Below are 17,015 nucleotides of genomic sequence, written 5' to 3'. Positions count from 1 at the left end.
ATTCTTGATATGGGGATTAGGTATGCAATTTGATGTTAAATTAGTGTGCTATGAAAATGGTTCAATTTTCAAGAATGTATAATAATAATAATAAATGATTTTTCAAGATTGTGTGATAATGATAACTGATTTTTTAATAGAACATGAGTGTGTGATAATGTCGACAGGTTTGCCAAGAGTTCATAAAGATGATGGTTCCTCAAGAATACATGATAACTCGTTTCTTACGACTGTATCAGTTTACGATGAGTTATAAACTGATGATAAGTTGTTTCTCAAGACTTATAATTAATTTCCAAAGAGTGTTTGATGGTGATAACAGCTTTTAGAGAGTATATGATGATGATGTTCACTGGTTTCTCAAGAGTGCTTGATGACAATAACTTGCTTCACAATAGAGTAATAGAGATAATAACGATTGTTTTTTCAAAAATGGAGGACGATGATAACTAGTTTCTAAAGAGTGCACGATAATTTTATTGGTTTCTTAAGAGTATGTGATGATGATAATTGGTTTCACAATAATGTGTATATTGATAAGTGATTTGTCAGGAGTGTGTTGATGATAACTGGTTTCTCAAGAACACGTGATGATGATAATTGATGTTTAATTACTGCTACATATTTCATTAAGGGTTTTTACATTCATTATGAATGATGATATGATCTTACATCTAATTTTAAACTAAATAATCTAAATTAGGATTTATTACAAAATTTTTCAGCATCACTGTTACAATAAAATATAAAATTGAATATTAGATGAAATAATTGTATAATTTTTATTTATTAGAAATTTTCAATGGGGATTTATTTAGTAGTTTAATTCTTGTGTGAAATTTGCCTAACCAGATTATAAATAATAATATTTTAATCAAATTGTAATCATCCTCATTAACACATTGTCAAAACATGAACAAATTAAACCGTTAATTAACATTTAATAATTCAAATCGAATTTCATTGCATAGACATTTTTATTGAATTAAATCATTTTAAACGAGGTTCTTTGATTCGAAAATTCCCTTTTAAAACTGTCACAAAGTAGGTATATAGATATAAAGGAATCCGGAAGAAGTTTACATAATTCCGGAGAACGGTAATTAAACCGCGATAATGGCAGGATAATGTGAGCACACAAAGCTTCGTTTACAATGTGTGCAAAACGTTTCGCGTTTATTAAATCCCGTATACCTCAAACGACTTAAAATAGACTCGGCAGAACTTTAATACACAATAAAATTTATTTGGAAAACTTTCCCTGAGAACACACTTACTGTATAGAGACGTGTTAAAAACAAAAGTGTTAAATGTTGGGAAAGTTCTGTCACTGTCTTGTGCCGCAATTATTCCAGTTTTTTAAAAAGGATAAATGATGTTGTGGGAGATGCGAGATGAGCAGACGTTGCCGCATTACTTATGAATCCCGAAATCGATTGGAGCGCGGTGCCACACACAATGACACCCGGAATTTCGCACAAACTTTACATTACCATAACACATTATCATAACCGAAGTCATACGCAAAATTCGAGACTCTCCCGGGACTCCAAAATGCACAATCACAAAAAAGAAACGGCACTCGGTTCCAGTGTTTTGAAACGTGGCACGGTTGGAGTTCAGACATGCACAACACGATGTCTGGCCGGCCTCACAATTCAAGTTCAGAACATCCCGCCGGCGTCGTGCAAAAAGGAATTTATCGCCCTTCTGGCGATGCTATTCTCTTACACCCCCAGAATTCCGCTTCCTTGTACATAAGGAATATCGGCCCACGCATCATTCCCAGTTAATGGATCGCGGAATCTCGTTCTTGCGTCTCGCAAATGTAAGGGGCGCACGAATTATTGCTTTTGTTACTTAAAAAATTCACCTCACATCCACCACCGACGACAAAACGACCATTTTACATCTTTGAAATGTTCTCGCAAAAATATTTCCATCCTGATAACAACAGTCAACGTTTCTTCTGGTGCCGGTGCTTATGTTAAACGTCGAACGAACAATAACCAAATTAACGTTGAATAAAACTTGAGACACACAATGCAGATTGGATGAGTTGTATGTTTGTTTAATTTCGTGAGTTAATCGCGGGAGTTTATCGTGTTTTTGGTGACGCACCGAGCCAGTTTATCTGGTGCGCTGTGACAGAATTAACGTCGCAAAACACGAGGCCGCATTGTTTGTCGGCGGCGATTAGTAGCCGACTTTATGATCGCAGTCACTTCCATACCCGCCGGATTTATGTCCTGATATCATCCCCCGGTCTTAAACTTGTTCTACCGGAATTAGATTGCAACTGTTTCTTCTCGTGTGTCAGTTTTTTTTTTCTACAAAAGAAACAATTAAACGAATAAGTACTGCTTTCCTTGCGAGATTAACGGTGACAAATGTCTTCTACATAAGAATTGGGGTTTTGTATCAGGGTGACGCGATTATCGGGGGGATTATCGCACAATAATTCAAGCCTTGGGGGCGGCAAAACTAAGGTTGGGGTGACTTGTTTTTATACGGACAGTTTTTTCAAGTTAAGCCCGTATAAGACGACAAGATTATGGATCTCCTGCGTCAGGAATGGGGGATATCCTCCACATCTAGAGGTGTTGTGTTGTCTTAAAGCAACACCATTCGAATTTCGCTTTTACGGGGGATTGTGAGTAAGATCCGAATATTGGACACTGATAAAAATAAGTTGTCTTATTGTGTATTATTAAGACTGAAGTTCCTGTAAACGTCACCGTGGAAAATTTACTTGTGGGACGTTTAATATTCGTCATTATACCACACAAATGCGTTCGTGAGACGCCACTGGTACACGGAAGGCACTCACCTAAGTGGCCCGAAGTAAATTATGAAGTCCCGGGGTCTACGTGATTACCGCGCGACAATGACTGAAGGACCAGTCACTCGAGATGCTACATCCCCTAGCTGAAAACCGTTTCAGCACGACACATGTAACACGAACCGGCAATAAATTCGTACGATGCGTTTTTTGCACGGTACGTCCCTGGATCCTACGCACTGATTTCCACGACGCATTGTTTTCTCTTGACGTTTTCGCGTAGACGAGTGCCGCCCTTTTGAGAACGCTCTAAATGTCGCCGAATACATTTCCATCTGCCGTGGCAAAAACAACCTATTGTTTGGAAAAGGGTAATTGCGAATCCTAATCTTCGTTTTCGAGGGTGGGGGGCCGAGAAATTAATTTAACACATTTTTCCCGATGCATATTCAGTTTGTGACCCCATTGGCAATCGACTTAGCATATCATTAAAACTTTCCACTTAATCCGAGATGTTTTTATTGAAACACTTTGTTGAGGAAATAAGTTTATCTGTATCTCCTTAGTGATTGTAGCGTGAAATCTACTTACCGTCGACATTAAGGGAGTCTTGTCTAGGGACTAGGAATAAAGGATTAGAGACTGCCAATCGATAACCCACGACAGGAACGCTTATCTTCGGTCCCTTTTTGCACACGCATTTGGACTGTGTTGCAATGATAATGTTTACGAATAAGTAGATGTTAGTTTTTTTAAGCTTTTTATCATTGATTGGGCAGGAACACTGAAAAGTTTTTATCGAATGCAATTTATTATTGGGTAATGGAAATCATAAATTATTAATACGATCCTATTCTAATAAAGTTGTCCCTTTAAATAAATGGACAGATTCAAATTGCTTAAACAATACTGATATTTTGTACAGGTTATAATAAACATTATTAATGATAACATGACACGAATAAAGAGGCGACAATTTGAAACTTAATAATGGCCACTAAAACAAACAAAACGTTGCGGTTTAGCCTCGGCATTTTCAATTAACCCAAGATAAATGATACCCACCAGGAGGAAAAATTGCAAAACAAACCGTCCCCCGTGTTTATGGTTCATCCCACTAATCCATTTCCGTCGTTGTTTCAGTGGAAGCAGCGCTGGGGAGTCATCACCAAACTGTCGCCGGCTGCAGGTGAGTTCATCCCGCAAATTAGTCACCGCGGACAGATCATCTAGCAAATTCCGCCAAAAGACAAACACTCCGTGTTTATGCGAGGGCATTTTAATATTCGATATGGATTTTTTGTCTTTTCTGGCGAGCAAACACAATAAATTCGGATACGGCGAATAAAATATTCGACCGTAACCGTCGATCTCGGTTTAGACGTGCAGTCACGTACTTTTCATATGGCTTATTGAATTCCTCCGGCTTTGTGATTTAAGGTACACGTAATGCTAGATAAACTTTCAAATTGTGCCTATATATCCGATGGAAAATCCACTGAGGAAAACTTTATATTGCAATCTTACGTTATATTCGACTTGAATTTTCCAATTAAGTAAATTTGCTGTAAATAATTCACAAAGCACTTTAATTGTCTCTAAAATATACTTAATTCTCAAAAATGGATTTACGACAATTCATACGCAAGGGTGGAAAAGGACTTTTCATCCCTCCGGCTTTAGGAAGTAACATAATGTACTCAGTCACATAGTAAATGAGAGTAGTAAATGATTAAAGTATAATTTTAAAAAATTAATGATGACTTAAATATCCACAATAATTTAAACACTCACATCAATGCCAAGACGGTAAATTTTTTCTGAAGTATGTTATTCCAATACTGAAGTTTTGCCAAATTTATAGGAGAGATTGCAGAATTTAGAAATTTTCTGTCTGCAATGGCACTTGAGTTCAATCCGTGATAAATAAGAGATCTTGCTGGCTATGAAAACATGTTGAAAAATTTGATTTTGAAGGGTCCTAAGGTAAGGCACCAAATGGATTCCATAATTTCCAGTTAAAAATTACATCTAATTGAAAACTAAAGATGAATGATCACCAAACCATAACTCCAGTGGTTGGATGTAAGAAAATGTGAATTTGGTCCCTTCCCACGGTATCCAAACACGCATTGCCAAACAAAATCGGAACTAAAAATAACCTCATTCCATTCAACATCCCAACGCTGTCATTTTCCACAATACTCTAATCTTTGATAACGATATGAAAGAAAATGCAAACTTTCAACAGCTTCTTTATTTTATAAACCACTGTTTGGTAATAGCACAAGTGACCATAAAGTGATCTCGTAAACTGTGTGTCATCCTGTTACTCTCGCACGTCGTTTACGACTTTCTTCACCTCATGCTCTCCGACAATTACAAATAGTACTTCAACTCCGGCTCATCTAAACTAAAATTTGCACTCCTTGTACTAACGAATGTTGAAAGTTTAAAGACAACAAAAATGAAAAGGATACTCAACATTGTTTGTATACTTCGAATATAACACACAAAAATTGGAAAAGAAAATTGTAACACAAAACTTCAAACAATCTTCAAAATCTAATCTCATGGACGAGGTAATACGACAAATTTTGATAAAATTGTGAATTTGGTCCCTTCCCACGGTACCCAAACATCACGCATTGCCAAACAAAATCGAAACTGAAGACAACCTCATTCCATTCAACATCCCAACGCTGTCGTTTTCCAAAACACTCTATTCTTTGATGACGATGTGAAAGAAAGTGCAAACTTTCAACATTTTTTTGATTTTATAAATCACTGTTTGGTAATAGCACAAGTGACCATAAAGTGATCTCATAGACTGGGTGTCATCCTGTAACTCTCGCGCGACATTTACGACATTCTTCATGTCATGCTCTCCAACAATCGCAAATAGTACTTCAACTTCGGCTCTTCTAAACTAAAATTTGCGCTCTTTCTACTAACGAATGTTGAAAGTTTAAAGATAATAAAAATGAAAGAGATATTCAGTATTGTTTGTATACTTCGAATGTAAGACAAAAAAATTGGAAAAGAAAATTATAGCACAAAACTTCAAACAATCTTCAAAATCTAATTTCATGGACCAGGTAATATGACAAATATTGATAAAATAGTGGATTTGGTCCCTTCCCACGGTACTCAAACATCATCATCATTGCCAAACAAAATCGGAACTGAAAACAACCTCATTCCATTCAACATCCCAACGCTGTCGTTTTCCACAACACTCTAATCTTTGATGACGATGTGAAAAAAAGTGCAAACTTTCCACAACTTCTTTATTTTATAAACCACTGTTTGATAATAGCACAAGTGACTATAAAGTGATTTCGAAGACTGGGTATTATCCTGTAACTCTCGCACGTCGTTCACGACTTTCTTCACGTCATGCTCTCCAACAATTGCAAATAGTACTTCAACTCCGGCTCATCTAAACTACAATTTTCACTCCTTGTACTAATGAATGTTGAAAGTTTAAAGACAACAAAAATGAAGGGAATACTCAAAATTGTTTGTATACTTCGAATTTAACAGACAAAAATTGGAAAAAAAATTGTAGCACAAAAATTCAGACAATCTTTAAAATCTAATTTCATGGACGAGGTAATATATCAAATTTTAATAAAATTGGACCAGCGTAATATGCGAGTATTATCAATCGAATAATCGATTAAAATCTGTTTTTAATTAACAAGTTACGAGTGTGAATAAAAAGCCTTGTATGAAGTTTTAAACTGCGAAGGCGGCGTAAAAAGTGTTTTCGTTAAGATTCACACACAGCAGGACGATTCTCGCGTCGGATAAGCATAATCCGGGGTCCACGATTTCCATCCAACTTTCCGGAATACATTACAACGACACCGCCAATCGAGAAAATGCGAAAAGTTCACTTGTCGTAAGCCGCCTTGTAAAAAAAAATAATAATAAAACTTGAACCGAATTTAATTTTAAAGCCGAGCTGAACGTTTTATCGGATCGGTCAATACAGTGTAGTTATGCTCATCAATTATGACTATAGGGGACTTTGATAAATGACGGCGGTCTAGTAATACCAGGAAAAACTTAATGGCCATCAAGTTGACACACTAAATCATACAGTTTGTGTGCACACGACTCGCGCCTTAAGCCCAGACTTTTATTATAATCTGTTCCGAGTAATACGCAAAGTTTCTCGTCCATTTGCATAATGCATTAAAGATGCGCCTGTAAAACTACTGTAACTTTAGAAATAACACCATCCATTCACAAATGGACAAAAAACGACTCAATAAAAACTGGCTAGGACGATCCGTAAACTCAACAATGATCTCACGATGAAAATATATTGGGTCATTTCCCGTTCTCCACATCGTGTGCGTATAAGTGACCGAGTTTTTATTCCGTCGAATGCAAATCCCGAACAATATTGGCCGGGCGTTCAAAAGCACGAATCCGGGCCATGCGATTGGAAAAACCGAATCGAGAACACGACTCGCAGCTATTTATCGAGGCAAATGTTCCAGCAAACAGCTATAGGAGATTAGCTTTTCGCTTATATTGAATTATTCATCTATTCAGAGGGAAAATACAATCTATTGTTAATTCTACGTCGGTTTCTAAGCAATCGGACATATGGATTTGATTTATGTTCAGAATGAATGAAAATAAAGGAATATTTTTTTTTGCTTTATTTTTGTTATTTACAAATTTTCTTGATATTACGAATTAATCAATTACCACACTCAAATCTCTTTGGAGAAAACAGGTTTTTTACTTAAATTAGATTTTCATCATTATTTAGTTGTGGATTAAATAGAGCATTTCGTATGTAGTTTAAACCTGTAAAACTTTCTTACACCTTGGTACATCTTAATTTTTAATAGGAATATTATATGTCATTATAATTATTACTTCGATTGACCTTTTCTCAGACGTTTTTCGTGTTTAAAATATTCAATTTGGAATTTTAAAATAATACGTCGTTGCAATATCTGTTTTCTATAAACTTAATTTTCTGACAAACCTAAATGACAACATCACTGGCTTGTTTGTTATTTGAATTCCGAACTAATGGAAATATTGCAACAATGTACAATTTTAAAATACCCAATCGAATATTTTAAACATAAATATATCGAAACCAGTCACTCGGGGATACACTTGTTTTTAATTTTTTTCACTAAAATGGTTGGATAAATAATATTTTTAGAAAAAAATTAAAATTTATTAAACATTAAATGTTGAAATAAAATTTATACAAAATAATGATCTAAATCTAATTTTTTATCTAATTGGATTGAAGGAGGGAGGGAATCTTTTAAAGATTCAGTAAACATTCAGAACAATTTGAAGGCAGTGTCGGATTTCCATCGATCAAGGGCATTACACTAAAACACTATCGGAAACATATATGACTAAAACTTTTTTCAGAGGACGAAAGGCAGCCAAAGGTACCCTGGGAAAATAATAGGTTTAAGAAAAATTGTAAATTTGATCACTTGAATCTCGATCATATAACCCGTTAGTTATGGGTATATAATTAAATGAAGCTCGATAGTAAGACATGTAAAAATTGTAAAAAAAATACAAAATTTTTGAATATTTACATAAGACTAATTTTTGGAAACAATTTTTTTCTGTTATTATTAAAGAATGATGAAGCTAAAATGAAAGACTATACTAATAAATAAGATAAATCTAGCCCTAAAGTGTTTTGAAAGACCCCGCAATCCCAACAATGGAGCCGCACACAAACAATTTCACGAGAAAATGGAAACCCCGAACAGCAATAAGTTATTGCATTAATAAATACGAATTCGAAAGTTTGGTCGTTCGCGCTGATCGTCCGGACAATAAAACGCGGATCAAACCGGCTTTAACGTTCTTCGGCCGTCTCGGCATTTTTCAATGAAATCAAGTAAATTCTCTGATGAGATTTCGGGAGGGATTTTAATGCACCGTCAGCGAAACTGCATCAATATAACGATGCTGCGTCTGGACCTAAAAATCTATCGCGTTGGCCGAGGAAAATGGCTCAATTTTATGGATGTCAGCGTTGGAACACCATTTTTCTCAGGTTATCTTATTTATGCCGGGAAATGATGGACACTTCTAAGCTTGCGTATTTTTTTAACAAGGTAAAACGGACAAATGATGTCATATAATTATTTTAAAAGGTTAAGACTTTAATAATTGTATATAGCAGTGGAAAGTGCTTAGCATTCAAATTGTTTCGTTAGCAAGAGGGAGGGAGTGGATTCAAACACCCCGAACAGACAATGAAACAGTCTCCGTATAAATTATCGAGACGAAATTAGTGGAAACAAAGCCTACAGTGTCTTAAGTCGAGCACCATCTTCTCAATTTGGCTCGAGGAATACACACACACACGCACAGAAAGTGAGAGAGAGAATTTTGAGTCGTCGCGCCTCACGAATTGTTTTCAAAGATAATAGACTTTGCACTCATTATCTATCTAGTATAACCGGTGTATTTGTGTTGGGACGACGGCTTTTGTCGAATTTCGAATTTCGAAACGTCGGTTATCGGTTTTCGAGACGTTGCAGATTTAATGGGCCGGATTCCAGACGGCAGCGACATAAAATATTCATAAGACGGTGTTTACATTTTATGTGCCATTGAGCGGCTCCTGCAGGAGCTTGCCACTCACGATAACGGCTTGTTGTGCATCAATCTAGGCGCGTTATCAATTCCTAACTATACTGTTACCCAGCTGAAATTTATCTTGGTTATTTTAACGATTTTCTGGTTCTCAGAACGAAATTATACATGGATAAAATATTTTTTGTCATTGTCTCTGTGGAGTGTGTTAAAACTATACTGGTTAACTTTAACGACATCCATTCGGGAATTGGACTAACGTTTATGGGGTTAACACCTCTGAAAATTGGCAACTTGTTCGAATGCAGTTTTAATGACTCCAAACGTTAACTATTCCGGTATTCTAATATCGTAATAATCTCCTCTTGTTACAACTATGTTTAACATTCGTATGATATAAATGTATTAATGGTCACATATAGTTTTACAATTATCTTGAACCGTGCGTGTTCGACAGTTTAATAAAACACCTGTTTCATCCGCAGACCGCATTCGATACCGATAATTCATGTGGGGCGTGTCGATGCCGCTCTTTTCCAGACGATATTTTTTGATAAATTATTTCCAGACACACGACAACTACATCAGATGTTGTTGTGAACATTCTCGGAAGAAGGGCGACCGGACACGTTTCGGACCGGCCCTTTTTTAATCCATTACGTGCATTTTTCATGGACGTCCGATGACGGCCTTTTTCTACCACTACGATGCATACTAATGGAACACAATCACTTGATCAATGGCCTTTTTTATTTTAAAAGTGGAGTTTCACGCTGAAATTCACACCTCATCCATTCTCAAAATTTCCCAAAAAGTGTTCTAACGGGATAGGTAAAAACCAACAAAAGGACTAAAGAAATGACCACGTGAACTCTTAAATATTTAGAAAATCAAGTTGTATAAAAAATAATAATGACATTAAAAATGGTTAGAAATAATGTAGTAATCCAATTATGAGTGAGTTATATAAAACAAGAGGACAAAAATAATAATAATAATCACAAATAAAACTAACATGTAATTTACTGTGTGCGTTTTTTGAAGTCAATAATTCGAATTTTCGAACGTTAAATAAATATTTTTTTAAAAAAAATTAAAAAAGTAAAATACATTTTATTCGAGCTATTCTCAGTTTATCTTTTGCTTAGCACTGTATAATGCCTCAAAAAAGACTTTATTAGAAGAATTTGTCGTCATAATTTTGGAACATGGCAATCTGAATCAACAACAAGTAGCCAAGATATCAAGAGCAAAAAATATCTTTGACATGGTTACTCAACCAATTATTCTGTTTCCTCAAGAGTTTGACATGGTCCCCACATTCATCATTTCTTGCACTCTGTTCCTTCTTCAAAGACGAAATTACATTTGAAACCACCAGTATTAAAATACGAGAATTTATTCGTTCACAAATTTTGAGTATACCAAGGAGGATGGAAGCTGTTGGCAGAGCGAGAGGGACCAACCAAGTGCTGATTGGAAAAATGTAGCAGTTAATATTCTGTTTTTTTTTTAATTTAATTAATTTTTTTTTATTAATTTCTAAAGGAATTTGGTGATACTAGTTTAAAAGTTCTATGGTTGATGAAACTTATCTCTAGTATAATCATCGTATATATTCAAAATACAGTCGAAAATTCGAATTTTTGATAATTTTGCTTGGCAATGACGACCAGCGTGAAAATTATGTGTAATTTTTGCTTGATAAATCGAACTTCGGTTACTCGAATAACTTGATAACTCGAACTAAATATTTGCCTCAAACTTCGATAAGTCGAATTTCTCCTGCCTTAGGTAAACTCTTTGAGGTTTTTTTCTTTCCGATGATACCTGTTTTATGATCGAACGGCATTCCCCGTCCGCATCAATTATCACTCATTAGAATATAGTCGGAAACTCTTATAATTTACTTTTTCCTAAATTCTAAATGGAAGTATATTTTAGCAAGGGTTTTTCCAATTAAATGTTTTAAAGACAATTCCTGCGATGATATGCTTATATTTCGATAGTAGGCTTTATAACTTGTTTTTTTCGAAACATGTTTCAAATTATTGAAGTAAGTAAGTAATTTGATTGCTAATATATGTCTTAATAATAACATAATATAATAAATTAAAATTAATTTAGTTATTGTTCTTGATAATCGGTTCCAAAACTAGTCTCACGTTATGAACAGTTATAAATAGGTTAATACAAATGCGTATGATCTAATAAAAATTGAATTTCTGAAATGCTTGCTCCCACCCAGGTCTCCAGAAATTTATGCTTGAGATCACAAAGTTTCTTAAACAAGAATATGTATTAATGATAATGATATAAAATATAACACATATTAGGATAAAGTGGGAACTCAAAATGACGACCAAAAATATACTGTTTACCTCCGTATAAGATCTTTTGACCTACGGAGTTATTGTCCTTTTTTAGTCTTATCTCTAACAGCAAACCACGGGCGCCTACGTCAACAGTAGGATGAGGAATAGAATCACATTGTACAATATTTAGTGATGCATTATGCTTTTACTTGGGCATGCACGATGCTCATAGTTAGTAAGACGGCGATGTGAAGAAAAACGTGATCCTCGCTTTGGTATGGAGAGGAAAGTTCAAATCACTATGGGTTTAATGGTATAGAGCAATATGACGTCCCAGCGATATGTGGATGACGTTTTGGAACCTTATTTTCTTCTCTACATAAGGAGAGATCTCGGATTAATTTTTCAGTAAGATAATGCCCGTCCACATATTACCAGAGATACATTATACTTACTAAAAGCCTCCCACGTGAATTTACTGCCTTGGTCACCCCGACCTCCAGACCTTTCCCCAATCGAACATGTGTGGGATATGATGGGGCAACGCTTAACAAATTTACAGCGCCTTCCACAGACTCTTAATGACTAAGTCAGATTCACTTCACGTGGGATGAGATGACACAAGAAAATGTCGATAATATCATTAGATCGATGCTACGACGCGTCAACGAGTGTTTTAATCAAAGACGGGGTCCGACCCATTATTTGCTTGTGATACTTGATGCTTTAAGATTTTTGTTTAAATTTTTTAATCAATTATTATTTTGTAATGGGTCAATATTTTTATAAAAAAATTTGAATAAATCAATTATATCTAGGTGTTGCTTTTTTTTGCAGGCAGTATAATAAAGGTGCAAATTTGGATTTTACAAGAAAATATAATAAATACAAAAATGGCCAGTAACAATTGCTACTCTTCTAGATGTCTTAACAGTTGAACAGATTAAATTCAAGAGAGCAGTCGTATTAGCGAAGGGACGTACCACCTCTTTAGATATCATTATTATACAACATAATACCAAATTTTAACATTTTCGTTACAGTAATACATATTTAAATAAGTTTTAAATAGTCTGTGCCGAGTACTCTCCGATTTGCGCAAATTGACGTCACCATTGGTTAGCAGGAATTTAAATTCAAGACCATGCTCCAGAGGGCATATTCGCTTATAAGACACTGAAAAATAGATACATACCCTTAAATAGTAAAGACATAAATTTAAATAAAGATAGGGGGACAGTCAAGATGATTCGGAGCGAAAATAACGCGATTCATTTTAATTATTTTCAATATAAATGCCCCATTCGAATGTACCACCCCAGTTTATGTGATTCTTGGGGGACAAATCTGTATAACCCTTTTAACGACACAGTTAATTGCCATCCCTTACCTACCGAAGTCAAAAATCGCTCTCAGTCCCCCGGATGAATATTTTATCCGGACACTCGCGTCGTCTTTATTAAACGCGGTAATTTGCGCCGAGACGTTTTACCTACTCAGGGCAATTTCCCGTGCGATTTAATTCCGTTTTTTTTCAAGTGTAAAGTTTAATTCAAGCTTGAAATTCAACGCCGGCAATTGAATATAACGGTCGTAATTGTAACGAAAACATTCCTTTCACCGTTCCGAAACACACTTCGGGCGCGTTATGTTTCAATAAAAGAAATTGTCGAGTTGTTTCGCTTCGGCTTCCGTTCTCGGTCCTCGGGCCATTTGCGGACTTGTTCCTTTTGTTTTTGGGGCGTTTAATTGGTGTAGCTTTTTAAATCTTCGCAATTATCGGTTGTCACACTAAAAAAAAAAAATATCCAATGGTAAGGAATCTTTTAGTTTGTGTGTGACGTAAAAAAAGTCATTGTTTTGGACTGATAGGATAAGAAGAGTGTTTGGAGTAAAAATTGGCCGTCGAGAGTAACAGACGGGCGGACGTTCGTTCACATGGGAAATCGCGAAAGTACGGTTTTTCGCGGAAAGTTTTGCAGTTCGTTAGCCGAAGCTCGGACGGATAATGAGTATCCAGCCATAATGAGGCTTAATTCCCCCGGGCGCACGGTGGTCTACTTGAACGTTATGCGTCTGAGTTTCGTCTTAAATTCCAACTAAAATACGACACTGAAAATTAAACGGTGATACGAATTATGATCCCAGTGTGCGGGTCCGCGTTTAATTAGGGCATTTTCCGGCCAATTTCGATATTGACGGCGGGTTGATTAAAACCCACTGATCATGTTATTATTAATTCTCCGATTTTCCTTTCTCCCTTCATTTGAATCTATAACCCGAATCGTAGAATTGTTGCCGATTGATCACTCGGCAACTCTTTTTGCCATTCCGTTTCCCGATGTTCCCTGGTCGATAATAAACGTACATTCCAGGTGATTCATCACCGCAACTGTCACTATCGTTTGGTCGTTTATTTTCTGAAATTACATCCAGATTTGTCTGGCCGTTTTTAATAATAATACCATCGGTGCATTATAAGGGACGGGTGATAAGTGGTCAGACAACGCAAAGATAGATTTTCCGCTGTTGTGTTTGGCGTAGAAAGGATATAATGATGTTATCTGGCACAAGACACATTGCTCCCACACTTAAACTGAATTGATCCTCTTTTGTGGGGAACTAACACTGCAATATTGCCCTCCGTAAAGAATTGTCTGCGATGTTTTCTTCCTTCTGTTGCCTTAATGTTATGTATATTACTTAAATTGATATAAACTGAGCTTAGGATAAAGTAAATTGTTCTACAACATCAAAAGTGGAAAACGTGTTTTAGACTAGACAATAGTAAATTCTGAAAAATGCTTCTATGGTAAATTGTTATTTCAGTTTTTCTAATCTCATAAAAGTTGTGTGCATAAAAGACCAAACCATTAAAACCTGATCATCGCACAAAGCGATTACATTTTAAGATCCCGAACGCAGAAACGGGACAAAGTCAGACTACCTGATAAATATTTATGCCGGCCTCATCTCTGGAGGTAATAATTTTGGAGGAAAGCATCCCGGAGGGCGCAACGTTCCTGAAAAAGGCTACGTTTAAATAATTTAAGCCCCACGGTTAAAAAAAAAAATTAATGTATTCCCTGCTTATACTCAATGGCCACTTCACAACCGACGACTCAGCCATATTTTTGTTTCTACCGATGAATTAGTCGTTTGCTTGATTTAATATTTTCAATTAAGGTAGAAAGAGGAGCACCCAAGACATTTTAATGTTACGGCCGTATTTGATGTAAGACGGGTATTTAAATACGTTTCGGCAGGGAGTAAATAATTTAATATTCAACATGAAAACGATATGCATAATTTGGGAGGCTCTAGGAAACGTGGCGGGAAGTTTCGGAGAATGGGAGGCGAGGGAAGATAATAATGAAACGGTGTAGAGTGTATTTGCGGAAACTCCTTTTGCGATGAGGTTAAGCGAATTTTTCTATTAAGACCTATTAGTTGTATGATGTCGACAAATATTATGACGGTAAATAAATTTCCTTTGGCTTTCAATTTCGCCCGTCGATCGGCGGAAAGCGTCAATATTTGACGTCTCTGGTCATCGTCGAGTGATAGATTCTTTTGTTATGGATATGCGCTGTATAAGAATAACAAACCCATAACAGGAATGAGATCGTCGAAGTTGAAGCGAGGCGACAAACAATCCATCCCCTTTGAAAAATATTTGTTCAGAATTCGCTTGTATCCCACCATGACAGACTTACGGCATCCATAACTTCCAATAAAACGCCCTATTGATTTTAAAACGAACTCGTGTCGCTCCTGACCGGCATCTCTAAAAACTTCCAGCATACGAAAGACTGGAGGACGGGGGCGGATGACACAGTAACAAATCTCACCTGGTCGCTAACAAACGATCCAATTACGAGGAAAGGTTAATGGACGCTCAGCGGGAGAATCGGGGAAAGTGTGACGGCGACGGGATTTTGATACGCAAACGTTATTGAAATCGTTGTCACGTACGGCCAATTTCCCGCCGATACCGGGAATAAAAAGGTGCTTTTTGCGAAGCTTTTGTGCAAACACACACAACTTGTTGCGCGCAATTCAACCAGAAATATACCAATACACTCAATTAAAGACGTCTTTTCTTATTCAGTGAAACACTTTGAAACGTTTTAAATCATTGTTTGCGAAAGGTCGATCGACATTGATCATCTCTGATTAATGGGCGCATTTAGTGCGAAATAATATTTGAAACGGAGAAATAAATCGACGTGTATAATCGTGTAAAATCCCCCCGACACTAAAAACGATATTAAACACTCCGTTCGGAATGGCGAGTCCACAACCTGCGACACGGCATTCAAACCGCAAATTGCCTCGTTCCGCCTGCCCCTAATGAAGAGTTCTAATGGTTATTATACGTCACAGGGGTAATCAGTGCCCGATTCTCATATTCGAAGGCCTATTTCCGCCTCCAACCCCGATTTATAAAACTATTAGCGTTCGTCTCCGACAACGTTTTGCCATAATGGTGGCTGGTTTACATGAAAGCATCATTAATCCTTTGACCGTCAAAATCCAGCTAGTCCTGTTATTAAAACACAACGGATGTCGCGGCAATCGTGCCACGACAAATCTTTTATTAATACGTCCGTCCCTATAAGAATGCGTGTGCGATTTTGCGTGAGGTACTCGTCCGTCTACGCCCGGTCCGTTGCCAGCATCCATTCCTCTCTTTGACAGGATTCATTCATTTTAAACAGGGCACACGATATCCGAGACACGTGACCCCCATTGACGCCACGCACTTCAGATATTGAAAAGGATTAATGAAAAGGAAGTTCGTGCCTCCTTTTTTCCATCTTAACATATTTTCGCACTGTCTTTCCGTCGAATGGGGAGGGCTGAGAATTGCGTCGTTCGTCAGTGTTTTATCTAAATCGTTGCCCAAATTCCGAGTGGTGTTATCTGTTATGGAATAAAACGCAAAGTATGTACTGTATTGATTTTTGTCTTGTAGTGTGGTGTAGAAAGTGAAGGTCAAAAGGAAACACGATTTTAGCTGTTTTATTGATAAAATAACCCTGTCGTGTGATCGGTATTATTTTCCCCAACACAAAGATTTAAATATTTGATAGGGATAATCCCTCGACGTCTGTGGCTTTCGAATTCCCGATTCCATGAATCAATTCCCTTTCCTGCGTCCATTAGAACCTTACGACAAACGTTTGTCGTGCTGTTCTGTAATTTTCTTGCTCTTGCTTAAATTTCAATTCTACGTAATTCAATAATATAATTCAACCGTCGTTTGTGAATTTTTATTATCTTCATAGAAAATTGGAGTAGTC

General features: G+C 36.5%; 1 protein-coding gene across 1 annotated transcript in view; it reads left to right on the top strand.

Moving 5' to 3' along the window:
- The window catches only part of LOC109603900 (uncharacterized), a 207,846-nt gene that overhangs the window by 13,669 nt on the left and 177,162 nt on the right, over window positions 1-17,015 (top strand). The window contains exon 3 of the mRNA XM_020020403.2: window positions 3,926-3,971. Within this exon, the coding sequence (XP_019875962.1) occupies window positions 3,926-3,971 (46 nt within the window). The remainder of the gene's footprint in view (window positions 1-3,925; window positions 3,972-17,015) is intronic.

The sequence above is a fragment of the Aethina tumida genome, chromosome 1 (assembly GCF_024364675.1).
Source record: "Aethina tumida isolate Nest 87 chromosome 1, icAetTumi1.1, whole genome shotgun sequence".
NCBI classification, from domain to species: Eukaryota; Metazoa; Arthropoda; class Insecta; order Coleoptera; family Nitidulidae; genus Aethina; species Aethina tumida.
Note: the sequence above shows the minus strand (reverse complement) of the source record. Positions and strands in the feature narration are given on the sequence as shown.